Below are 27,800 nucleotides of genomic sequence, written 5' to 3'. Positions count from 1 at the left end.
CCCAAAGGGATTAAATCTCTAAGGTTGTTCTCATTCAAACCACACTTAAATAAGAATTTCGAGGGTCAGTTTCCTTAGGTGCATGAGTGTTCCTAGTACTGGTATAACCACCCCTTTTATCTATTTTCAGGTTTTATCCTTCTCAAAAGGATGACTGAGTTCATACCTTGAGTTTTCTTCCTGTTTTGCACAAATTCTGAGCGTCTCAGGCTGCTGGGTGCCGTGCGGCGGAAGCAACTATTCCTTTTCCAAGTCTCCAGGCCATTTCTTTTTTTGTCTTCCTCAAAATGCCAAGTATTCTTCCCTAATGAAGGCCCCTGAAGAATGCCACAGTGATCTTCTCCCCGGCCCCCTCTCATCCACTGACTCTGCGGACTATCCGGGAAGATGCCCCTGCTCCCAAGCGCCATCGTTCCTGCTTTGTCAATGCCATTCTCCTCCCAATTCTTCATCTGATGGACAGAATCTGTCCCTCTATAATTCTGAAATTTATACTCACAGTTGGCAAATAGAATATCATAGCCTTTATGTTCTGTGTCAAAGTCACTCTGATCCAGGGCATGAGTCTTTGCGTTGGGACAGATTTTACCATTTTCACAAACCTTTCTGTCCCCTTCATAGTATTTGACAAATTCTTTACCTTCATTGACTCCATCCAAATCTGGGAAGTCCACAGACTGACCATTAGTATAATTCCCAGGAACCTGACATAAATTGTTGCGGTTTCTATAATAAAAATTAGCTTCTTTACAATCCTCAAGATTATAATTAAAATTCCTGTGGTCCATGTGCCACTTCTCAGGTTGACCACAATTCCCCACAGAATCATCCAAACCACTGTGGCGAGTGCACGATTCAGTTTCTTTAGAGTCCTCAGGATCAAAATTCAGATTCTGACCATCCGTGTGGCCATTCATGTCCCCATACCCTCCAGCTTTCCAGCCTTCCGAGCTGCCTGTAAGTCGGTTATCCTTAGTCCCCGGGCTCGGATTCCCATAATCCACATTTTCTGAGTTCTTGTAACCATCACAACCCTGAGCCATACTTCTGTAGTTCATACAGTCCTTTCCACTTTCTTCCTCTTCCTCATGGTCCGAGTAGCTTGGTTCACTCTGCTCAAAAGCCCAGTATCCACAATGCCTTTTTCTATAGGGCCGATTCTTCCCCAAGGTCCATTGTCTGGAATCCAAGCCACCTTCTCTGTAAAGTCGATCCAGCCCTGTAAGGTCCCTCTTCTGTAGACTCCTGTGGTCTTCATACTCCCAGCTGGAGCCCCAGTGCCCTTTCTTCTCCGTTTCTCTTTCTTCTCTAACTTCTTGGGTCTCCCACATGTTCGGTATGCATAAAGACATGCGTTTTACTTCCTCCTTCCATGGGCCTGGGTGGGGCTGAAATGTGGACAGGTGCACGTTAGCCTAAGGCTGTATCTGTCCTTCTGAAAATGTCTCCCCAAGTGCTCGAGACACTCTTCTTGCTCCTCCAGCTGGAGCCCAGAGAGATGTGGAGTTATTTCAACCTCAGGATCCAATCAGTGAGCTGCTATATCTTTCCCCACAAAGGCCAGAAGATAATTAGTAACTAGTGTTCATGTGATTGGAGTTGGCAGCTTTGTTCGGTGTTTCCCTCAAGCTGGTCAGACTGGCTTGGCTGCTTTCTGTGCCGAAGGGAGAAGTATTTTGCTGTTCGAAAGGTTTTGTAGAAAAAGCAGAGTGAGCGAGAACAGCCCCCTTTAAAAGCCCAAGGTAAGGTCATATATCTCCTCTGCCTCTTTAGATATTTCAGTCATCAACCGGCGGTATAAATAATGTTTTTGTGCACAGCTCAACACATGAAACATGTGGACGTTTCCCATCCTCCAAGTTCGGCTTTCTAATCCCTGGACATCTGAAACTCTGGGACTCCCTTCCCCTCCTCTCTTCCTCCTTTGAGAGTTTGCTTTTATGGGAGTCAGATTACCAGCTGGTGTACACTCAAATCACAAGTGGTTTCAACTCCCACCTGCGGATGTCCCACTGAAGGAAGAAAGAGAACTTCTTTTTTACTCCAATCTGGTGCATGGGTAATTTTAGAACTGTCCCCTAGAAGAATGTAGTTATGCACGCTTTCACACTTTCCTTGATACTTGCCACGCCAGAAAAGCATGAAGACCATTTCCTAAATCTCTTTTCCATCCCATCATCCAGCATATTCAGGAACTGGGGAATAAGGTTAGAAATGAGAAAGGTGCAGATAAAAATACCTATTTGGATCAACAAACATTAGATGGGTGCCTATTACAGGTGAGGTATTGCAGAAGAGAGAAAAAATGGACAAGTTAGCCCCTGCCTCTTGCAATGCAGGAGCAATACTCTAAAGGAAAACCAAATGTGACAAGTTCTATAACACAAATGGCAGTGACGACAGAGCGGGGTCCCCGGCGGGGCAGCATTTGAGCAGCGCCTTCGAGCACGAGCAGGATTTCCACAGACTGTCCACAAATGGAGAATTAGGAAACGGGGAACAGTTTGAAGGACAGAGTAAGTAGAAAAAGTAACAGGAGATAAGGCCGGAGGGGTAGATTGGGGCAGATCCCAAGGGACCTAAATGCCGTTTACTTCATTCGATGGGGAGTACCATGCTCAGAGACAGGCTTCAGTAAGATGACTCTTCTCGCTATCTGGTCATCTATCCGACGTCCAGGAATGATTCCTTGAACCTGTGTCTAATCCCTATTTGTGAAACAATATACAATATAACCGTGAGGAGACCGGGGTTATATGCTTTGTCAATAATGAGATGTTTACTCTCGGACAAACCACTTACTCTCTCTGGGACTCAATGTACCCATCTGTAAAATGAGACAGCTGGCCCCCATGACTCCCAATTCCTTCAGTTTTAAAAATCCATGGTTCTGTTTTCTTCACTACTTCTTTTTCCTTTCTCAAATACCTAACGTGCTAGCATGCACTTTCTGGATTCTCTACTAGTAGTTACCAAATCAACCTCTGGATTGCCAAATCTGATTTTCACGGGAAGGTCTCTGTCTGCTCTGTTCCCTCACACCTAAACCAAGAGCGGAGGCGGCAGCAGCCCTGGCAGCTTCTGGGTTTTCAGTGTGAAGATGCGCTATGATCAGCGTGAGGGCTAGGGAGCTGAGGGGTTTTTTTGTTTTTTGGGTTTATTTTATCTTCAGTATTATCCTTACTTTACTGCAGATAAAGAAAGAGTCTCAGAGTTTGAATAACCCGGTCACATAAGCTGGTACAAGGTGGGGTTACAACCTGAACTCAGATTCATTTGACTCTGTGGCCCTAGACTAATAGAGGGTATCTCAAAAATGTAGGAAAACCGTAATTTCCCTCAAACCAAGCATACAAACAAGTAAACGCTCTCACGGTCTAAGTCAGAGGTGGGCCACTTCTGAGGCAAGCGTGCGCACACTGCCGCCCACCCTCCCCGCCACCGCCATTCCCTCTGTGTCTCCAGTCCCAGCCATGGCCTCTCCACCCCCCCGCCCCTCCACCCCCTGCCACAGGGCTGTCCCTCGCCGCTCAACCACAGCGTGCGCCCAGACTGGTACATAAAGTAAACCCGGCACACTTTTAAATATTGAAAGCAAAGATGAAGCTTTCCCTAGCTGTTATGGAAAACAAAGTTCCCTTTAGCAACTTCGTATCTTTGATAAAGCTAGCCGGATAAGAAAGTTCCCTTTAGCAACTTCGTATCTTTGATAAAGCTAGCCGGATAAGAAACACACCTAGTACACCCACCAAGAGAAGAGATAAAAGAGGCTAAATTACAGGTACAAAGGATATTAGTTATAAAATGACCCACCAGAAGAGGTTATGTGAAGCTAAAAGAAATGATCTTTGAATAAGAGGAGAGTGAGTAGCAGGTTATAGTACGAGGCTCCCCACTCCTACCCCAAACCCATCCCATCATTCTTTTCTAAGTCCTACTGCCTTCATAGTTTGCATAAAGATGTAAGCTGCCTCAGCTTCACTTCCATATTGCTGGGACCCAGAACTAATCCGAAGCTGTGAATGGGGTGCTATTTTCATATGATAAATCTGTGTGCAAAGACATGGGGCCTGAGGGAAAGGGGAGGAGGACTACTGTTCTACTTTTCTCAGTCCTGGTATCACTGGCAAAATTCAACCCTTCAGATGGCATCCCTCTGTGTGGCTCTCCCTTTCACGGGACACAACCGTCACATCCCACTGGCTCTTCCTGAGGCCCTTATGCAGCACTGTGCCCCAGTGTTTGCTGTTTGTCACCAGAGGGTGGGCGACCGGCTGCAGTGACCATCCATGTGTGCCATAAATGGAAATATTGCTGTACGCAATGCTGGAAGGGAAGCCGGGCAGCAGGATTTGGAAGAAGACAGAAAGGGAGAAGGTGCAGGAAAGGTAAAGGAAGAAGAGGGAGGAGGACAGGAAAATAACCAGCAAGAACATGTGCTTCCCTACTTTTGTTAATGTCTCCGTTAACTGTGCAGACCAAACCTCCTCCACTCAGGTGCCCGACGCTCCTGCACGAAGACTGCCCCAGTGACATTCTCCGATTCCTACGGTTCTTGCCATTTTCCAGAGCACTGAGCAAATCTCTCTCTCATCCCACCCATGTTACTTTATTATAGCTGTTTCTCTCCATTTCTTACACTGAATGCTCCTTGCAGGCAGGAACCATGTCTAATTTATAGGCATGCGCTAGATGCCAGGCAGAGGGCAGGATAGCTTGGGGCTTAAGAGCGCAGCTCTGCGAGGCCTGGGTGTGAGTCTGGACTTTGTCACTCACCAGTGGATAATCTTGGGGAAGTTACTGAGGCTCTCTGAGTCTGTATTGTCATGTTTTCATCTTAAGCACAGAAGACGTGACATTTTTGTGGAACAGGACTAATTCTAAAAAGTATCATTATTGAGAAATTCCCACTACCTGGAATTTGAGATACTTTTGTTCTGTCCCCTGCGTATCTCGTGCAAGAACAGTTTACGAATGTATCTCAAAACTTACAAGTACAGAAGGCGGTGGAAGATCCTGGAACTTGCTATGGCTTTGGGGATGTAGAACTGAGCCGACATTCCCTTAGAATTCCTTTTCAGACACTCTGACATCATCAAGGTATCTGACAATCCCCCAGGACTTCAGGTACTCATCTTCAGTCATCATTTTTTTAATGCCACTTTATTTCTTAAGTAAACCCTACCCCACAATGTGGGGCTCAAGCTCACTGACCCCAAGACCAAGAGCTGCATGCTCTGCCGACCGAGCCAGCCAGGCGCCCCTACAGGATCACCTCTCTGAGGACGTGCCTCGGCGCTCATCCTCACGCTTCGCCTTGAGGGTAACTGCTGCTGCCGCCCCCGCTCACCGCCGTGATCCAGGGGCTCAGTGGCCTAGCTCTTCCCTCATTCATCACACCAAATTTGCTCCAGGACCCCTCCTGCTGGCCCGCCTCTGAGTCTGCAGTCCCTCAGACCTGCGCCCACTTGCAGAGCAGTCCTCTCCTGAGCACACTTCAGAGAGAAGTCTCCTCTCTTTAATACCGTCTGCTCTCCAGCTTTCAGAAAATGACTCCATCTCTGGCCTTCCCAGAATACTCTTTCTCCTTGGAATTTATTTTTCCAGTCACGTACAGTGGCCTGAAGCAGAGGGGGAGGGAAGCATGTGGACTTGGCCCGCCATTCTCCTGCTTTTATTTCTCATTAGCATCCTGCAGGCCCTGCATCCGCAGATCAGTCTGTGGCGTGCTTTCTTTCCTGACGACACGTGGGCTCGCAGCTCTCTGGCACACCTGCCCAAAGTGACACGGCCGTGTTGGCCTTGGGCCCTAGTCTGCTGTTGCCTTGCTTTCTGCCTTTTTCCTCTAGAAATTATTGCTGTTTCTTCACCCTTCCCCTATCAAATCTACCATCCCACTGCGTTTGTACCCACACACTCTGCCTCCCCTCCTGTTAAAATGGAGAAACTGTCTCTGCTCCTCTAACAGGCCAGTCTCTCTGTTGGTTCACTGGATCCCACTCCCGCCTAACCCCTCAGAGACTGTGTTCCAGCAAGTCAGCCCTCCCTCTTCTGCTTCCTCAGTGCACCTGCTCTAATGGATCAGTCCCACTCACTCAACTATCTGCTTCTTGTCCTTTGCTAGTCCGTCTTCCTGGTCTTCCCCGCTCTCAGACCCTGGCGCGCCCCAGGGCTTCTCCTAGATCTGCAATTACCCAGCACACAGCAGGAATGCGGGAAGCATGGATATGACGGAAATGTGGTTTCCGCTCTTATTCAGTGCAGCCGCCTCTCAGTCTAAGGAAGAATTGCAGAGGAGACGGCTCTGGCTAAAGCTACTCATAGGGCATCCATGGTGCTCAGCCTCTGGCGGTATGGACAGAGCATCTGCAACTGAGGGAGAGGACAGACCCCTAAGACCTAAAGATAAGTTCCCCAGCGGAGGAAGAGAGGAAGCCCGGATGAAAAGAGACAACTGGGAGAAGAGAAGGCAGGAGCGAGAGCCTGGGAACGCTGTAAAAGGCAATAAAGGCTGGCATATAGGAAAATAAGAGGTGTTTGGGGGAAATCTGATATGCTCCGAAGGGTATGAATGCTCTCAGTGGGACAGGGCTGTGAGATGCATTTAAGATCCCTCAGAGTTTAAACCTGGTGATGAACTTAAAGGGTTAGGAGTTAGGTTAGGGTTCAAATAGAGAAGCTGAACCGTGAGCAGCTTTGGGATGTTGGTAGCACGAATGGGTAAGCAATTTGGAAACTTGTGTAACTTCATGATAGGCTAGCAGTCAGAAGTATGTCTGCGAGGAAGGGTTAAATATTTTTTCAAAGGATATCGACACATACATATATGCTCTTACAGTTTTCAACAGATGAGAGTACTAAACAATGTTATGCCCGGCATACATTATTTTGGAAGTTGGCAAGGGTCACTCGGGATCCCTCCTCCGTGAGCACTTGTATTTCTGAGTTTTTCAAGTGCCGCTTCCTACCACCCACTCTCGGAGATCAAGCAGTCCCTCCTTAAGCTGAAACGCAGGGACACCATGGTGGGGCGCTGTGACAAGCACTGAGCCCACAGGATGAGACTGGCCTGAATTCGAAGCACAGCATCACCACTTACTAACTGTGAGGCTCTGGGCCAACCTCGGCTTTCCCGTCTGTCCAACGTGGCCAATGCGGAAGATTAGAAAAAATGCTCAAAGACCCAGCACGTTGTTTGACAAGTAGTAAGTGCTCAGTTAATTATAATTATGGTCACCACCTAACTCTTCCAGTTCCTTCAACTCCTGGGAAGGTTCAGCCACCTCTCTTTTTCTCTATCTACACTTTCTTTTAAAAAAAAACTTTTTAAAGTAATCTCATTAAATGTCGTGGCTTTAAATCATGTCTGTGTGCTGCCAAAATGTATTTGTCACTAACAAATGTCTCCAGCCCTCACCTCTCCCCTGAACTCCGGGGCTGTTACCAAACTGCCTAAGCAACACTTGCACCCGGACGTCTTACGGGCACAACAACATGACCAAAACTGAGCTCCTGACTTCTGCCCCGTCCCATCTCCCCCAGCAGCCAGCGTCTCCTGCTGTCTTCACCATGAATTGAGAAATTACTGGCAACTCCAGTCCTTCCAGTTGTCCAACCTCAGGGTCATCCTTGACTCTTCTCCTTCTCTCACACCTCACACCCAACCCACCAGCAAGTCCTACAGGCTCGGACTCAGAATGTCCCCAGAACCGTGTGCTCCCATGATCTTCAGTCTACTGTCCTGGTCCAGGCCGCCCAGAGGGACTCTGTAACGTTGTAAGTCAGATCTTACCACTCCCCTGCTCAAAACCTTCCCGTGGCTTCTCATCTTACTCTCAACAATGAACCATAAAACCCACACCTTCGCTCTAGCTGAACTGACCTCCTTGGCATTCCTCAAACACTAGATGCACTCTTGTCCGTGCTGTCCCGTCTGCCAGAGACAATTCTCCTCATCCCAAAAATGGCTTGGCTGGCTTCCTACAATCATTCGGATCTTCGCTCAAATGTCACTTTTCAGTGAGGTCTACCCTGATTCCATAGCTTCTTCTGCCTTCTAATACCTATTTATATTTCTACTCATTTACTATTTGTCTCTCCCCACGAGGGCAGAGATCACTGCTCGGAATACAGCAGGAGCTCAATATTTGCTGCATCAATGACTGCCCTAGAGTCTTTCTGGGTCTTGCTATGTCTGGGAAAGTGAAGGGTAGGAGGTGGTGCACTCAGGCAGCCGCGTGGTGGCAGGAACACTCACGGCTGAAGGTCCCATGCTAGTCGGAGGCTAGTACTTTCCCTGGGTCCTGCAAAGCCTCAGTGAAATCTGAAACCGATACTTAAAATCCCTGGATCTATTCCATTTTCTCCACCCTTCTGCCCAGAGCTGAGGGTGAGGAAATGTTCCTGAAGCCACACTACAAAGTTAAGAATAGTGGGGGTGCCTGGGTGGCTCAGTCGTTAAGCGTCTGCCTTCGGCTCAGGTCATGGTCTCAGGGTCCTGGGATCGAGCCCGACATCAGGCTCCCTGCTCCACGGGAAGCCTGCTTCTCCCTCTCCTATTCCCCCTGCTTGTGTTCCCTCTCTCTCTGTCAAATAAATAAAATCTTAAAAAAAAAAAAAAAGAATAGTGATTCACGTTAATTATAACTAAGTTAACCATTTCAAGCTACATTTCTTGACGTACATTGAAATACCTATCGTAAAAGGAAAGCTAGTTTCAGTCCTGAACTAACATAGATTATTAATGCCTTCTGACTCTGGTTGTTGTTTTATTTTATTTTATTTTGGTTGCTGTTTTATACCAAGATAAAATCCATTACAAGTAACTGAGCTAATTTTTACTGAGCCAACACCCTGAACCAGATGTTACAAGTCAAGGATACTTGCTTTTTTCTTATGTACTGACAAACCAGAAAGATAGATTATGATTCCTTTCACATAAATGTTTATATCTTGAAAGACCACAAAATGTTTTGGCTATTTAACTCCATTATCTTTTTACTAGTTTGAGAATGAATTTTTAATACCTGAGGCATTCCAAGGAATCTTCAGAATAACAAATTGCTTATATATATAGGAAAACTAGACTTTCAAATTTTAAAAATGTCTAGACTATTATATATCACTTCAGTATAAAGATGTTATTGTTCCATATCAGTAACTTTCCAACTTGTTAATTGAATGGCTCTCTTTAGTGGGCCTTAGATCTCACTCAGTATCTTGCTGAAAATGGTCTGTTCCTAAAAAACATGTTCTGATTTGATTTGCAACAGTCTTATAAAATTACCCTGAGAGTTTCTCTGGTCAACATTCCTCTTGACGTTACCTTAAAGGGAAGAGAAGCTTAGGAACAAGGTTCCTGATGTGGAAGAGGCTGGCTCTACACTTGGCCGTCTACTGCACTGATTCAGGACAGTGGGGTTCTTGCCCATAATGAAGTAACTACGGCCATGAGTCAGAGCCAGCAAGGCAAACAATGTGGTTAATACAGAGGTATATTTGCTGAGTAAAGAAATGAATGTACTTGTCACTTTGAGGCACGTGATCCTCTCCTAGAGATAGAACAAAACTATTATATGCTGAAATAAGATTCTCTCAGGGCTACAGGATATAGTCCTAATTAGGGGGTCTAAAAGTGACATGTACTGGGATATATATATGATGGAATATTACTCACCATCAAAAAGAATGAAATCTTAACCATTTGCAACGACACGGATGGAGCTAGAGGGTATTGTGCTAAGCAAAATAAGTCAGTCAGAGAAAGACCAATATCGCATGATTTCACTTATATGTGGAATTTAAGAAACAAAACAGATGAACATAGGGGAAGGGGAAAAAAAGAGAGGGAAGCAAACCCTAAGAGACTCTTAACTACAGAAAACAAACTAAGGGTTGATGGAGGGAGGTGGTGGGGGGATGGGCTGAATGGGCGATGGGGATTAAGGAGGGCACTTGTGATGAGCACAGGGTGTTGTATGTAAGTGATAAATCACTAAATTCTACACCTGAAACCAATTTTACCATGTACGTTAACTTGAATTTAAATAAAAACTAGAAATAAATCATAAAATAAAATAAAAAATCAATAAATAACTAAACAAATAAAAGTATGTACTGGGAAATCTGAAAGCCTGTGGATTAACCCTACATGTTTCCACTGCTCTGGAAGTCAACCGATTTATCAAATTTGAAGGTACTGTGTCTTAGATATAGACCTTAGCTTATTAACCAGCAACTCATTTTGACTAGAAGCTCTTTGAGGGCAGAGAGCACATCTGTGTTTATTACCCTCTCCTTAGCATAGCGCCTGGCACACAGCAAAAACTCAACAAACATTTGCTGGGTGAATGAGTGACTGAACTGAATGTCATCCTGAAGGCTGCAAAATGGCATTTCATTCCCCAATACTCTATAATCAGAGACACCTCCTACTACCCTCCACTATTCTACCCTGACTCTACGTGCTAACTCCAAATTTAAAACTCCAAATTCTCTGGTTGGCTTATCTAAATAACGGCTTATCTAAAACCATCAGGGTTTTGTGGGGTGCCTGGATGGCTCAGTCAGTTAAGCGTCTGCCTTCAGCTCAGGTCATGATCCCAGGGTCCTGCAATCAGTGGAGCCCCCCCATCGCATCGGGCTCCCTGCTCGGTGGGGAGCCTGCTTCTCTTTCTCCCTCTGCCCCTCCCCACTGCTGGTGCACGTGTTCTCTCTCTCTCTCTCAAATAAATAAATAAAATCTTTAAAAAAATAATAAAACTATCGGGGCTTTTTATTTCTTTTTTTTTTTTTAAGATTTTATTTATTTATTTGACAGAGAGAGAGACAGCGAGAGAGGGAACACAAGCAGGGGGAGTGGGAGAGGGAGAAGCAGGCTTCCCGCGGAGCAGGGAGCCCGATGCGGGGCTTGATCCCAGGACCCTGGGATCATGACCCGAGCCGAAGGCAGATGCTTAACAACTGAGCCACCCAGGTGCCCCGGGGCTTTTCATTTCTAATAATTGAAGTTTGGGTTATTTGGGCGATCCTCTCACAGAAAAAAAGTTTAGAAAGTTGGAGGAAATATAAAAAAATCTTAAAGCTATCAATACACTGACAAGATGGAAGTGCACTATTCAAAACCAAAGGAAAACTGAAATCCAGACAGGTAAATAACTACAGAAATGGCACCACCCCGGGGCATCTGCCCAGAAAACAGAACTTTTGTTTCAATGGCCCTCTCAGGAGAAGTGGTCACAAACTCAAAGCCTAGGGCCTGTCCGAGGTGAGAAGTCTAAAAAGAGACCTTTTTCTAGAATAAGCTAAGATTCCAAAGGACTACTGAGAATGCATCAGAATTAGACCAGCCCTCTTGCAAAATTACAGTTGGGGTTCCAATATCCAGGTCGTCCGCAGAATTTTAAGCCTTGAAATTAGTTTTAGGTAATTGAACTGAGACTGCGTAGTGCTCCCCTGTGGGAATTCCTTCTCAGCGTTTCTTGGGAAATGCATATGTCTTTCTGGATCCGAAGAAAAATCAGTCAAGAAAGTGGAACACAAGAGGAAATACTGTAATTCTCCTGTGAGAATAAAGCCTAGAAATAAACGTAGACGCATTTCGGGTTCGAAGGAATCCACCAATGTCAAGTTGAAAGCAAGAGCAGAAAATACTGACACACAAAGTAAAAGATTAAGGTTGACCAGGATGAAAGTAACAGGAGAGAAGTGACCAGGATCTAATCAGTTAGTTTGGCTTGTAGCTGTTGCTATGCTAGGAGTGTGTTTATAAGTGTTTGCGTTCGTGGCCCTGCGTGCTGCTGACAGTGAGTCATTCCTGCAAATCAAATCAATGTTAATAAGCTTATTTGTACAGCACATTTTTTTACAAATCTTATAAAGTGACTGTTCAAGAAATATCAAGTTTTAGGGGCGCCTCGGTGGCTCAGTTGATTAAGCGTCTGCCTTTGGCTCAGTTCATGACCCCAGGGTCCTGGGATCGAGCCCCGCATCGGGCTCCCTGCTCAGCCTGCTTCTCCCTCTGCCTGCCACTCCCCCTGCTTGTGCTCTCTCTCTTGCTCACTCTCTCTCTCGAATAAATAAAATCTTAAAAAAAAAAAAATCGGGCGCCTGGGTGGCTCAGTCGTTAAGCGTCTGCCTTCGGCTCAGGTCATGATCCCGGGGTCCCGGGATCGAGTCCCACATCGGGCTCCCTGCTCCGCGGGAAGCCTGCTTCTCCCTCTCCCACTCCCCCTGCTTGTGTTCCTGCTCTCGCTATCTCTCTCTCTGACAAATAAATAAAATCTTTAAAAAAAAAAAAAAATCAAGTTTTAGAAGCAAAGTAAGTCCTTCAACTGGCAATCCTGATAAATGATTCTGTGTAGTGTTAAATCTTGCTCAGAGCGGTGAATAGCGTTCCATTATCTGAATACTTGAAACCAAAAATGTTTGCCCAGTGTTCTCCAGGGTTTAACATTTGCCAAAGGTTCATAGTTAAATATATATATTTATATATTAAATTCATGTATATTTATATATTTAATTTACATATAAATTAAAATACTTTAATAGAAGATTAGAGATGTGAATATTAATATTGAATCATTATGCTGTACACCTGAAACTAATATAATGTATATCAGTTATACCTCAATAAAAAAAATTTTAAGAATATTGTCAAAATGGTCTAAATTTTGATTTAGCAAAAGCAATATTGATTTCAACAGCAAAGCAAAAATCAGAGCAAGTACACAAAATATTTTCATTGTCAAAAAAGAAAATGAGCTTACACGAAGCAACATGCACCCTAAAAGCCCATCTAAAAATGCTTTTAGATACATTCTTAATTCAACCAACATCAATCTAAGATGAAAACTCTCTCCTTTGCCTCGAATACTAACAAAACAAAGATCAATCCTATCAGGGCAACCAAAGCTTTGTGTATTTATTTATTTATTTATTTTTATTTTTTTAAAGATTTATTTATTTATTTGAGAGAGCGAGAATGAGAGAGAGAGAAGGTACATGAGAGGGGGGAGGGTTAGAGGGAGAAGCAGGCTCCTCGCCGAGCAGGTAGCCCGATGCGGGACTCGATCCAGGGACTCCAGGATCATGACCTGAGCCGAAGGCAGTCGCTTAACCAACTGAGCCACCCAGGCGCCCCTAAAGCTTTGTGTATTTAAAATCTTGTTTTAAGAATAACTTTTCAACGCAAATTGTGGTATTATTTTACAATTTTGAAATTTTTAACTTTTATTTTATGTTAATACTTCCTTCTGATGTTCTCAAATGTTTACTGTCATATTTATTGTCTGATTTTGATAAATATTCTATAGTTATGTAAGACCTTAAGGTAAGGGGAAGCTGAGTGAAGGGTATATGAGAACTTCAATTTTTTGCAACTTTTCTATAGATCTTAAATTATTTTACATTAAAAAATAAAAATTATTTTAAAGATGTTATTTATTTGAGAGAGAGAGAGCACGAGCAGGAGGGGCAGAGGGAGAGGGAGAGAGAATCTCATGCAGACTCCATGCTAAGCGAGGAGCCTAACGCGGGGCTCAAACTCACGACCCTAAGATCAAGGGTCTCATGCCCTACCAACTGAGCCAGCCAGACACCCCTAAAAGTATCATTATTGAGAAATTCCCACTACCTGGAATTTGAGACACTTTTGTTCTGCCCCCTGCATATCTCGTGCAAGAACAGTTTATGAGTATATCCCAAAACTTACAAGTACAGAAGGCGGTGGAAGATCCTGGAACTTGCTATGGCTTTGGGGATGTAGAACTGAGCCGACATTCCCTTAGAATTCCTTTTCAGACACTCTGACATCATCAAGGTATCTGACAATCCCCCAGGACTTCAGGTACTCATCTTCAGTCATCATTTTTTTAATGCCACTTTATTTCTTAAGTAAACCCTACCCCACAATGTGGGGCTCAAGCTCACTGACCCCAAGACCAAGAGCTGCACGCTCTGCCGACCGAGCCAGCCAGGCGCCCCTACAGGATCACCTCTCTGAGGACGTGCCTCGGCGCTCATCCTCACGCTTCGCCTTGAGGGTAACTGCTGCTGCCGCCCCCGCTCAGCGCCGTGACCCAGGGGCTCAGTGGCCTAGCTCTTCCCTCATTCATCACACCAAATTTGCTCCAGGACCCCTCCTGCTGGCCCGCCTCTGAGTCTGCAGTCCCTCAGACCTGCGCCCACTTGCAGAGCAGTCCTCTCCTGAGCACACTTCAGAGAGAAGTCTCCTCTCTTTAATACCGTCTGCTCTCCAGCTTTCAGAAAATGACTCCATCTCTGGCCTTCCCAGAATACTCCTTCTTGTTGGAATTTATTTTTCCAGTCACGTACAGTGGCCTGAAGCAGAGGGGGAGGGAAGCGTGTGAACCTGGCCCGCCATTCTCCTGCTTTTATTTCTCATTAGCATCCTGCAGGCCCTGCATCCACAGATCAGTCTGTGGCGTGCTTTCTTTCCTGACGACACGTGGGCTCACAGCTCTCTGGCACACCTGCCCAAAGTGACACGGCCGTGTTGGCCTTGGGCCCTAGTCTGCTGTTGCCTTGCTTTCTGCCTTTTTCCTCTAGAAATTATTTCTCATGGGAGTTTGGTGAAGACGAACAAAGTCCCCTGAAGCTGGTCGCCCCTCAAGTAAGGGACAGAATTAGAATTTCTGAACGTGCAAGGTGGGAAGCAGTCAACAGTAGTAGTTAAAAACCAGAGCTCCCAGCTCCCTCGGGTAAGCTACTCCATCTCTACAAATCTTATCTGCCCCATCTATCAAGCAGCCGTGTGAATTATCCCAGTGTGTGTAGGGTGGCTGGGAAGATAATCTGTGCAAGCAAATGGTACCAAGTCCTTATTACAAACAAGTTAATAATTGTTAGCTCTTATGGTTACTATTGCAACCTGGTCCTTCGGGTGTCTGGGTGGTTCAGTCGGCTAAGCATCTGCCTTCGGCTCAGGTCATGATCCCAGGGCCTTGGGCTAGAGCCCCGCATTGGGCTCCCTGCTTAGCAGGGAGTCTGCTTCTCCCTCTGCTTCTCCCCCTGGCTTGTGCTCTCTCTCTCGCTCACTCTCTCTCTCTCAAATAAATAAAATCTCTAACAAAACCTAGTCCTTAAACCACAAAGATATAAGATGCGGTTTTTTTCATGAATCTTAGCCTGGCAGTCTTTAGTCCTTACTAGAGGCCGGTTATGGAGGTCATTGTATTCAGGGACTTCCCACCGGCAGGCCTGCCATGGATGCTTTAGCACAACAGGACGGATAAATGTCCATGAGGTTTGAGCTGCTCTATCTGGTCACAGGATGTATCGAGACAGAGCAGTCGAATTGTGGTGACAAGGTAAGAAATGAGGTAATGAAAAAGCAAATCAGTCTTTGTCAAAGATGGTAACATCTCCCTTAAAAACATGGGGAGGCCATTACGTGGACTGGTGGATGTCAAGAAACGCATATCTATTATTTCCCCGTCACTTACCTCTGAGTTGCTGGAGTTCCATATTCAAACTTTCAATGTTGCTCTCATAGAACTCAAGATCCTCAAGGGTCTCTTCCCTTAATGATTCATCTTGCTTCTCCTCCAGCATTAAGTTTAGCTCTTCTTGAGCCCTGCTACCCACATCCAAGTCCTGTTCCATTTCCTGAACCCTCACCAATACTAAGGGACACTGGGAAGTCTCGTCCAAAGTCTGGTCCACACTCTCAGGGCCCTCCTTCTCCGGTGTCTCACAGCTCGGACGGGTACAGGTTAGGAGGCTGGGGGATCCTGGAGTCCCCCGATGCTGTCCCGAGGGAGGTAGGGGAGCGGGGCGAGAGGGTCGCATCGCCAAGGGCGGTTCAAGTTTCAGGTTCTGGTCAAGAAGCACGTGGGGAGAAGCGGATGCTGGAGTACAGGGACGCGGTGGCGGGGGCCTTAGGGCTTTCCTCCTCTCAGGCAGCTCCTGCTGGCTGGTTAGCTTTGAGGAACCTCGGACAATGTCCTTCTCCGAGTTAAAGTCCATGATTGAAAAGTGGCGCAAAATTTTATCTGGTTCTAGGCCGGGCCCTGACAAGCTCTTTTCAAACTCCATCAGCTGTTGTGTCAACTTCGAATCCAGGTCAGTGTTGCCTTCTCCGTGTAAAAGTGCCATGGCTTCGGCTGCAAACACCTTGTCTTGCAGACCAGGCCTCACGTCTGATCCCTCTGGTGCAGAACAAAAGCTGGAGACGTTTGCTTTGGGCATGTGGTGCTTTATAGCACATCTTGCCACGCCCTGGAGCAGAGAGCTCAACTGGCTGTGTGTGACTACCCGAGGGCCTAAAAGACAGGAGCCACCGTGAGGAGGCAGCACTGGCTTCTGAAGGGTTTTTGGTGGGGAGGACATTCCTCTGGGAGGTAGGCTGGAGTTGTCTTTAGTCCTTGCTTCGAAGGGAAGAGGGTCAGCGTACTGCTCTGAGCTTCGGCGGCCCCCTCCTGCTGTAGAGTGATACTGGTGCTTCTGCAGTCTGGGAGGAAAAGGTACCTGAGGGTGGGAGGAAACCCCACTGACTATCTCTGAAGGATCCTCTGCAGAAGAGTCTTTGGCAAGAGGCTGTTCGTGCCCCAGGCCTGGGCTTCTTGGGGCACCCCCTGAGATGCCTTCATCCTGATGAGAGTTTTTGTTTACTTCATACTCAGAAGTCAGATGCTCCAGGGGAGATGCAGATGTCTCAGAAATAACACAGTTGGACTTCTCTGCTTTATACTCAGGAGATTCGGGTTTTCTTCCCTCCACCACCAAGGAGTTCTCTGAACAACCCAAAGAAGGGTCAGGGATCTCAGTAGGGCTGCTTTCCCGTGGAGGATCCATGGTCTCCTCTGCTCTTGTTTTAGAAAATAGCTTTACAAATCGGTAAGGAAAGATGCCTGTCCTGCCCTTCAGTGATCCTTCTAGCCACCCATCTTCCAGCGTTCCCAGAATTCGGATTTTATCACCTACCTCAAAATCCAACTCATTCGGCTCCAGGGCCTGGAATCTGTAGAGGGCAATTCCATAAGTCCCCGGCTCGTCCTCATCCTCTTCCGGCCCCCTCTCGTCTTCTCCTGTAGGGATCTCTTCTTCACCATTAATAACGCAGTCATCGTGATTTCCAGAACTTACCAACTCATCCACAGTCCTCAGGGGCCCCAAAAGCTCTACAAAACCTTCTGGAAAAATGCCTCTTCGACCCTCTAATTCCCCTTCAAACCAGCCTGGTTCAGGAACTCCAATAATGGTAATCACATCCCCTTCTCTGAAGTCCAGCTCCTCGTCCAGCTGGGCCGAAAGCCCCATCAGCGCCCGCGCTTGTCCCATCGAGTACTCAGGAATCTGGAGCAAGGTGCTCTGAGGGCACCAGCATCGGCTCTGTGAGGAGAGGCAGAGCTCCCGAACACATGACGACGGGAAGAAGCCCCGGGCACCCCAGCAGCTTCGGCCCTGCAGCCAGCCGGCCGTGGGGGCACCATCGAGAATCACTAGGTCACCTAAAGAAAGACAAGCAAAGATAACGACCTGAGTCATCACCCCAAAAGAACACTGCCATAACTAATAGTGCAACTCATCATTTTAAACATCTATCAGATTCAGGGAAATGTAACTCTGGAGTTTTAAGGGCATAATACTTTTGACAATTTAGTGAATTTCGACCATTTAGTGACAACACAGTGCACAGTCCTGTAAACCAGTGCTTTTCAACATGTGGTGCATGGAATCCTGGGGGAGCTCCAAGATCCTTTCAGAGACTCTGTGAAGTCCAAACTATATTTTCTTCAGAGACTTTATATATTTCAGTTAAAACAAAATATCACAGTCGATTGAATATAAATACAAATATTAGCATTTAGCTTCCTTCTATTAAAGCAAATATTTTTTAAAGATTTTATTTATTTGAGATGGAGAGAGAGCAAGAGCAGGGGCAGAGGGAGAAGACGTGGGACTTGATCCCAGGACCCTGAGATCATGACCTGAGCTGAAGGCAAACAATTGACCAACTGAACCACCCAGGTGCCCCTATTAAAGCAAATATTAAAGAGATTTGCAAAAATGTAAACCAATGATATTCTTCCCCCCTAAATTTTTTTGTTTAGAAAATTATTTTTCATTAAAAATATGCTATTTATGTGGGCGCATGGATGGCTCAGTTGGTTGGGCAACTGCCTTAGGCTCAGGTCATGATCCTGGAGTCCCTGGATCGAGTCCCGCATCGGGCTCCCTGCTCAGCAGGGAGTCTGCTTCTCCCTCTGACCCTCCCCCCTCTCATGCTCTCTCTCTCTCATTCTCTCTCAAATAAATAAAACCTTTAAAAAAACTATGCTATTTATGTTAATATATAATAGGTTTTAAAAAATGAATTGATAAATATTTTTTAAATTTCTGTTTTAACAGCAGATATTGCAAATATCAATAGACTCACATAAGCAAGAGCTCTTTAGGGTCTCAATAACTTTTAAGAGTATAAAGGGCTCCTGGGACCAAAAAAGTTTGAAAAATGCCACTATAAACAATGTTCTTACAGTCTGTGTCATTGGATTAGTTTATAAATGATAAAGAATATATACATGTCCATTATAATCCTTTGAACAGATGCATCCGATCTCTCACACTAACTTTTATTCAACATCAAATACAGAACAATGAAAGACGTCTTCAGGAATGGTTTCTTTTTTTAAAGATGTATTTATTTATTTGAGAGAGAGAGAGAGAGTGAGTGTGCATGAGCGAGAGGGGCAGAGGGAGAGGGAGAGAATCTCAAGCAGACTCCACAATGAGCTAGGAGCCCGGACCAGGGCTCGATCCCACAACCCTGAGATCAGGAGGACGCTCAACCAACTGTGCCACCCAGGCAACCCCTGAGGAATGGCTTCTCTGTGGGAGGTACGGGGTGTGGGCAGCAAGCTCTTCATCTACTTCCCCCAAAGGCCTTTTTGAACTATCCTTACCCTGACAACACATTATATTGAAATCTTAAGTGTGTTCTAGCAATCAGTACTTTTGTGGGGGTTTTTTGTTTGTTTTTTAAGATTTCATTTATTTATTTGAGAGAGAGAGAGAGAGAGCATGTGTACCCGCACAAGTTGGGGGGGAAGGGCAGAGGGAGAGGAAGAAGCAGATTCCCCACTGAGCAGGGGGCCCAACTTGGGGCTGGATCCAGGACCCGGGGATCATGACCTGAGCGGAAGACAGATGCTTAACCGACTGAGCCACCCAGGCGCCCCAGTACTTTTGTTTTTGAAAATAGTTCCAATATCGATGTTTCAGGTTAACCTGACAAAATATAAGCTGAACAGTTAGCATATGTCTTACTGTTGAAGAAGGTGAGGTAAAGAAAGGATAGGGCACAGTGATTCTGGAAAAAAATCAAGTTAAAATTCAGTCTTAGAGGATTCGCCCCAACTTAAAGAATTACTCTATAGTTCTGTACTAAATTGTTTTTTTTGTTTGTTTGTTTCATTTTTTAAAGATTTTATTTATTTATTTGAGAGAGAGAGAACGAGAGACAGAGAGCATGAGAGGGAGGAGGGTCAGAGGGAGAAGCAGACTCCCCGCCGAGCAGGGAGCCTGATGTGGGACTCGATCCCAGGACTCCAGGACCATGACCTGAGCCGAAGGCAGTCGCTTAACCAACTGAGCCACCCAGGCGCCCTGTACTAAATTGTTTTATAACAAACTCTTAATTATCTGATAATGAACTGTTCGTTTTGTGGATTATCAGTTTCAACCTTTTTTAAACTTCCCTCTTACTTGACACATAGTCAACTTTACTTTCATCAGCAGAGGTAATCAAGGAACGCAACCAGCCTAAGTAAAATAAGACCAGGACAGCAAAGCACCTAAGTCATGTAAGTCATTTTATAGTTAAGCATATTTTGAAACTGGATTATCTTTTAGGGTATCAGCTTGCATGCTCTTGATTAACAAATTAACAAATAGATTAACAAATTGAGTCTGTCCTATCTTCCCACCAAGTGAATTACATATTCCTTAATGGCAGGTACCACTTCTCTTTTGTATTTCGTGAATCGGATACAATGCCTTTTGCATAGCAAGCATTCAATGTCCATTTGATAAAGACAACGATTCTCCAACTCCAACTCCCAAATAAATTAATTATATCTTCCCTCCAAAACTCGCTTCAAGCTGCTAGCTTCCCTTTTCCCTCTAATATCCTCTTACAAGCCTTTTTAAAAAAAATATTTTATTTATTTCAGCGCAAACGAGTGAGAGAATGAGACAGTGAGAGAGAGAGAGAGAGCAAGCATGAGCAGAGGGTAAGGGGAGAGGGAGAAGCAGATTCCCACTGAGCAGGGAGCCCAACACGGGGCTCATCCCAGGACTCCAGAGATCATGACCTTGAGCCAAAGCCTGACACTTAACCAACTGAGCCACCCAAGCACTCCTCCTTCTAATATCTTCTTGCAGAAATTATTTCCCCTCATTACTCGTTCTTGCTACCACCCTAGTCCAACAATCATCATCTCACTCTCTTAAACCTTGCCCCAGACTTTGTCTCTTCCAGTCTCTTCCCAATGATTCATGCCAAACTAATGTAATAAATGTACCAATTTTACCATATCCCTCCCCTGCTCAAACTTTTCTCTCGAGGCATGAAGGCGTCTTCCTACTCCCATAGAATTCTTCTCTAAAAATCCTATTCTTATTAACTGAAGTAGATTTTTAAAAAAAAGTTTGCTCCGGACACTCTCTAAAGAGGTTTAATTACTCAACTACCAAAAGACTATTTTTATGTTTTTACCTCAGTGCAACCTGGCATCTACTGCCAGTCATACCCCCTCCCCCACGGCTACCCCAGCCAGCCAATATTATCTCCCCTATGAGACCCTATTTCACACAAGGGCACTTTCATTAGCTCCTATACAAGTCTGTCTATCTGAAACCCTAGCATACTTTTCTAAAGGACGTTAGAAACCCACATTCACCTTGGCCATCTGTAGCCTACTAACGAAATGATTATTTCATCACTCATTTTGACACTTGTATTTTCACAGACTACACAGCACCTAATGTAAGCTTTTGCGCTTGGTGGTAGGCACCCTATTCATTTTCACTGATTTGATATGTTTTACTTAGAAATTCTTGAGAAACAGGGTCTTGGCCCTCTATTTCTATATTTCTTTCATTTATGATTCAATATCCACTGGTTGGAACTTGGGGTCCTGAGAATGTTACAAATGATTTTTCCCCCACTAATTCTAAGGCTCTTCCATCAGAACCCCAGAGGGAACTCACTGAAGACAGGTTATTGTCCAGGCACAATAGGCCTTTTGGGGAAGAAGAAGAACAAAAGCTGGCCACAACTCCCACTCCACTGGCTTGGGAATGAACGGGATTCCCTAATGCTGCAGAATGACAATGTTTTCCTTGCTTTGCCAGATCTCCAGGAAACCCTTATCACAGGGCTTGCTTTTCCTATTTTCAGCTGGGTGACTGTTTTGATAAGCTTTATTACCTGGCAGACTGTCACTCTGTTGGCTACTTCTATGTAAAAAAGGTAAACTTTTTAAAAATCACAGTTTAGATCCTGAAAAGCACTTTAGAGATGATTTTGCTCAACACCTTTATTTTGTTGCTGGTACTGAGTTTTTTGCATGAGTCTCTCGTTTTCATCAGAGAGTCGTGCCCCTGTTCCCCTGGCATTCCAGGTGATTCCTGAGGAACGAAGGCTACCTAGTGGTCATTTCCAGACTTCGGAAACAATATGAGCAATTGCTGGAAGAGAGTGCCCAGATTTCGTAAACGGGAAAACAGGAAGTGTGGTGATCCTTAGGGTCAAGCTGAGGCTTCCACTCGTGCACAGTTAATCCCAGCTGCCCGGCTGCCTGCTTCTTCTGCTTGGATTTTTTTCTTTGAGCAAGAAATGCATTTAGGTATACGATGGTAAGAACAAATGCAAGTCTTCTTAGAATCTGAATATAAGTAGTATGACTCTGCAGTATTAGGTCCCCCCCTGAATCGCAATGCCCAGGAAGACTATGTGCTTTATGCAGACTGACCACACATGTTACTGAGATTTCCATGAGCCCTGTCAGAACCTTACCCTCACAGGTCACACACACGGCAGCACAGACTTACAGCATGGGTGCTGTATCAGTCATCAGGTTATTTGTAAATAAATTTCTCCAAAAAGTTAAAAATAGAACTACCCAATGATCCAGTAATTGCACTATTGGGGTATTTATCCCCAAAATACAAAAACATTAATTCAAAGGGATGCATGCTTATTGCATGCTTATTGCAGCATTATTTACAATAGCCAAATTATGGAAGCAGCCCATGTGTCCATTGATAGATGAATGGATAAAGATCTAATACACACACACACACACACACACACACACACACACACACACACTTGAATATTATCCAGATTGAATAAAAAAAGAATGAAACCTTGCCATTTGCAACAACATGGATGGAACTAGAGAGTATAATGCTAAGTGAAATAAGGCAGTCAGAGAAAGACAAATACCATACAATCTCACTCATATGTGGAATTTAAGAAATAAAACAAACGAGGGGCTCATTTGGTTGAGCATCTGCCTTCGGCTCAGGTCATGATCTCAGGGTCCTGGGATTGAGCCCTGAGCTAGTCTCCCTGCTTCTCCCTCTCCTTCTGTCCTTCCCCCCTACCCATGCTCACTCTCTCTCTCAGATAAATAAATAAATGAATAAATAAAATCTTTAAAAACAAAAAGAAATAAACGAGCAAAATTTAAAAAAGAGAGAGAAACAAACCAAGTAGTAGACTCTTAACTGTAGAGAACAAACTGATGGTTCCCAGAGGGGAGGGGGGTTGGGGGGATGGGTGAAATAGGAGATGGGGATTAAGAGCACACTTATGAGGAGAACTGAGTAATGTATAGCCTTGTTGAATCACTATATTATATTCCTGAAACTAATATAACACTGTATGTTAACTATCAAATATTAATGCTTTCAGAGAAAAGCTGTACAATAATAAATGAAAGACAAAGATTTTGTTTCTAAAAAGAAACTATACCAGCATTAAAATTAAAAACTTAATTTAAAAAATTACAAAAAATTTATCAATTCATTTTTTATTGGTCTTTTTGAGAGTGGGAGGTGACCTAGAAACAAAGTTATAGGCATTCTGTGTTATGTGAGGCAATTATTAGTGGTATTTCATCATTCCCACTAATTTTCTTCTCTCCTCTTTCTCTGTATTTTCCTTGTCACACTCTCATTTTTGTTTTTTGTTCCCCCGCCCCCTTTTTTTTCCTCCCTCTGTTTATTTTTAAGACAGTCAGTGGCCCTGGCCACCTGCATTGATCCTTCTAAGAGAAAACCTTGTTTTTCTCTTTTAAAAATTTTTTCTATTTAAGTTGACACACAATGTTACATTAATTTCAAGAGTCCAACAGAGTGATTGCACTTCTGTACACGTTATGCTATGGTCACCACAAGCATAGCTACCATCTGTCAGCATACATGGTGATTCCAGTACCACTGGCTCCATTCCTCATGCTGGGCCTTTTATCCCTTTTATCCTTCCTCATTCCATAGCTGGAAGCCTGCACCTCCCACTCCCTTCATGTATGTTGCCCATCCTTCCACCACCCCCCCCTTCTGGCAATCACTACTTTGTTCTCTGTATTTATAGGCCTGATTCTGCTTTTTTTGTTGTTGTTTATTCATTTGCTTTTTTGGATTCCACATATGAGTGAACTCATCTGGTATTTATCTTTCACAGTCTGACTTATTTTACTTAGCATAATACTCTCTAGGTCTATCCACATTGTCACAAAAGGCACAATCTCATTCTTTCTGAGAGCTGCGTTAAGATTCCATTGTATATATTTACCACATGTTCCTTATCCATTTCTCTATCAGTAGACACTTAGGTTGCTTCCATATCTTGGCTATTGTAGATAATGCTGAAATAAACATACAGGTGCACATATCTTTTCGAATTAGTGTTTTCAGGGTTTTTTTAAAAAAGATTTTATTTATTTTAGAGAGAGAGAGCACACCCCTGTGCGTGTACATGGGGGAAGGAGAGAGGGAGAGAGAGCGGGGGAGAGAGAATATTCCAAGCAGACTCCACAAGGAGTGCAGAACCCAACTTGGGGCTCAATCCCATGACCCTGAGATCACGACATGCGCCGAAACCAAGAGCCTGACATTCAATCTACTAGCCACCCAGGTACCCCAGTGTTTTCATTTCCTTTAGGTAAATTATTGAAATTACTGGGTCATACGGTATCTTCCTTCCTTCTTTCCTTCTGCTCTTTCTCTCTTATTTATTTTGAGAGAGCACATGTGTGCACCTGAGTGGGGTGGTTGAGCAGAGGGAGAAGGAAAGAGAACCTTAAGCAGGCTCCAGGCCCAGTGTGGAACCCAGGCCATCTCACAACCCTGAGATCAAGACCTAAGCCATACCAAGAGTCAGAGACTTAACCGAGTGAGCCACCCAGGCGCCCCTATTTTTAATTTTTTGAGGAACTTTCATACTATTTTCCACAGTAGCTGTACCAATGTACATTCCCACCAACAGTGTACAAGAGTTCCTTTTTTCCTACATCCTCGCCAAGACTTGTTATTTCTTGTTTTTTGTTTTTTGTTTTTTTTTTATTTTAGCCATTCTGACAGGTATAAGGTGATATCTCATTGTGGTTTTGATCTGCATTTCCCTGATTAATAATGTTGAGCATCTTTCCGTGTGTCTGTTGGAACTACATCAAAATAAAAAGCTTTTGCACAGCGAATGAAACCATCAACAAAATAAAAAGTTACTGAATGAGAGAAGATATTTGCAAATGATAGTTCCAATAAGGGGTTAATATCCAAAATATATAAAGAATTTCTACAACCCAACACCAAAAAAACAAACAATCTGATTAAAACCCGGGCAGAGGGCCTGAATAGACGTTTTCCCAAAGAAGACATACAAAGACAGCCTTGTCTCTGAGTTTAAATATAACTTAAAAGACAGGGAACAGTCCAAAACAATTGGACAGCTTTGTGGAAAGGAGAAAGAGTGACACCTGCTGGAAGGACTACTGGTGATTCCAATTCCAGATAGAATCTCCCTGGAAGAATGTCCACACACACAAACCTTCCCGTGAAGATCAAGAAACCAGGCCCCCCAAAGCACATCTATGAAGTCCAGGAATCCCAGGTTAAGAATAACAAAGATAGCTCATCTCTACTGCATGCTTACCGTGTGCCAGATGCCATACGTGTGTGACCTCATTCAGCCCTCACAACTACCTGAGTTAGGTATTACTACCCTACTGAGGTGGAGAGAATGCAAGTAACTAGCCTAAGGTCACAGCGACTAAGTTGTGGAGTTGGATGTAAATCTAGGGCCCTCTCTGTAGTTTGCTGAGTAGTGGAGGGGGAAGGCTTCAAGAGTAGTTTTGACAATAACCGGGAAGGCTGCTTCTTCTTTCAAATAACAATGGAATTGGCATAACTGGGAATGAAGATAAAACTCGGAACCAAGATAGAGAAGATGGAGTGTATGTAGAAGGGCTGTTAAAAATGTAAAACTTGGTTGCATTATTTGTGGAGGCTCAAACTTGTGAAGGTTCAATACCATACTTTTTCCATTTGTTCTGCATTTTGATTCTGAAACGAAAGCTGGCTTTGCCCATTTCTTATGAAAAAAACTTGTTGTAAATCCAGTTGTCTAATGGGATCTATATGAAGTTAGCTATGTCTGTATGCCCTTCTCCCACAAAATACTGTATAACTAGTGTGCTTGTAGTAGTTTACTCCACCATCTTTGTAAGCTAAGGTCATTGAGAGTCACCCATTTATATCTTAATTTTTAATCACGTCAGTTCTTGAATGGGTATCTCCTTAGCCTGCTGATTTCTTTTTCTTTCTAAAGAAAGTGGGTGGAAAAATTTAGACATTTGCTTACAATAAAAAGAATTCATTTAAAAAAATAAAAATAAAAAATAAATCTAGGGCCCTCAGAATCCTTACCCCCCCTAAGCTATACTGCCTGCTCTAAATATACCTAAATACATGTATTTCTTTAATAATATAATTTTACAATTAAAATATATCATTTTTTCAGGGCACCTGGGTGGCTCAGTCGTTAAGCATCTGCCTTCGGCTCAGGTCATGATCCCAGGGTCCTGGGATCGAGCCCTGCATCGGGCTCCCTGCTCAGCAGGGAGTCTGCTTCTCCCTCTGTCCCTCCCCCTTGCTCGTGGTGTCTCTCTCTCTCTCAAATAAATAAATATTTAAAAAATAATTTAACCCCAATGATATTTTTGAAAGGTAAGTAGGTAACAATTAACTAAAGGCAGCATGGTAAAACAAAACAGGTCTCAAACATCATCCCACATGCTCTTGAGGTTTTCAAATCCCCTCCTGACATATTAAATCACCAAAAGTTTTATTTACACAGAACGGGAGAAGCTTCACTACTATACTGAAGGTACTAAGGAGAGAGAAAGAAACAACAGGATTAACAGCACTAGAAGACAGGGGTAGAGGAACATATGCTAGTCATGAGCTGGGACACTGACCTAATGGGAAAAACGATTTTCAGTCTAAGAAGTAGAAGGGCCATTCCAAGCACTAGACTTGAAAATCAGGAAGCGCAGACTCAAGTCTACTACATGTGGTATAAAACAATACTTGCATTTTTACTGATTGTTTTCCCAACTAGTAACATTATTATCTGTTAATGTGGACTGTCACGTACAGAAAACTAGAGAAGTTAGTATCATTTCTGTGTCTCATGCTAAACTTCCCAGAAAAAGACAAACTGCAGAGGTACATCTAACTTCCCCATTCTCAAAGCCTTAAGTGTTCAAATCAGAAGACACAGAGCTGAAAGAGGTGTGAGAAGCACAGAAGGAAAGAGAGCTGAATAGTCTCCACTTACTGGCAGGAGAGCATCAGGGAAGAGAACAAGATCAAACCACTGACAGTTAGCATACCTCTTTCTAGTCGCTTCCTACGTATCGCCTCTGCTGCATCCTCTTCCTTTGCTTAAAAACTAGTGAAGATAACATCTACAGATTCCAGGACCCAGCCTGAGCTTGAGTCAGTCTCAAGCTCAAGAGTCAGGAGGCTCACGGGTGAAAGGTCCATGCTTTTTGGTCTTTCTGAGAAATCTAGTTGGTGGGCCTGGGATTGCTGATGTGAATTTTAACTTCAAAGCAAGTTCAGAACAACCCATGAGACCAGTGTTCCCAGGGAAGGCATTTAGCAGAAAATCTCTCTTTTTAGTATCTAAGACTTGACAATACAAGATACAATTATGAAGCAAAAAATGCTAATTCCAAAAGCCACATTCTCAGATTCCCCAAACGTCGTAGACATAGTGCATATTCCTACAGAGTATTTTCTTATGCCCACTATTTGCTCCAGGAACCAGGTGCAGGAAAGGACAAATCCATGCCACCCAAGTCCTCTGCCTAGCTCTGATGGAAGCCACTGTGCTTTGCAGCCCTTTCCCCACTCCCTCTGGTCTGACATGAACTACAGCCCCCCCAGGGGGAGGGCTCTGAGTAGGGACAGATCAAAGTTCCCTGCTATAACATCTTCATCTACTTCTCCCTTCCTTCCCAACACTGATTAACAAGGAAGTGTTCAGAAAAGAGGTAGAGGGTCAGTGTAAAGTGAAGAGTTTCTTAACTCTCAAAATAGATTTTGAGGATGAAGATCCAAATCCAATATCCCTCTTCTCCCCGACTACGGGTTAGGAAAGTAGGCTAGGCTCTTCTCTTTCTCCACCTCTGCTCTGTCTCTCTCACATGTGGCTTAAGAAATTAAGCCTATCCCTTGACAGCCACACTCAAAAGAACAAG

General features: G+C 44.2%; 1 protein-coding gene across 9 annotated transcripts in view; it reads right to left on the bottom strand.

Moving 5' to 3' along the window:
• The window catches only part of DNMBP (dynamin binding protein), a 123,042-nt gene that overhangs the window by 61,994 nt on the left and 33,248 nt on the right, over positions 1-27,800 (bottom strand). For 8 of the 9 annotated variants that reach the window (XR_013449651.1, XR_013449652.1, XM_036065080.2 and 5 more), the window contains one exon: positions 15,465-17,471. Coding sequence is in view for 7 of the 9 variants with exons in the window: in XM_036065080.2 (XP_035920973.2) it covers positions 15,465-17,471 (2,007 nt within the window). In the remaining 2 variants the exon portion in view is untranslated. Of the gene's footprint in view, positions 1-166; positions 1,520-15,464; positions 17,472-27,800 lie in introns of those variants that run through there. The other variant, XM_036065081.2, reaches the window with a different exon arrangement.

The sequence above is a fragment of the Halichoerus grypus genome, chromosome 7 (genome assembly GCF_964656455.1).
Source record: "Halichoerus grypus chromosome 7, mHalGry1.hap1.1, whole genome shotgun sequence".
NCBI classification, from domain to species: domain Eukaryota; kingdom Metazoa; phylum Chordata; class Mammalia; order Carnivora; family Phocidae; genus Halichoerus; species Halichoerus grypus.
The sequence above is the reverse complement of the archived record's forward strand: the minus strand, read 5'-3'. Positions and strand labels throughout refer to the sequence as shown.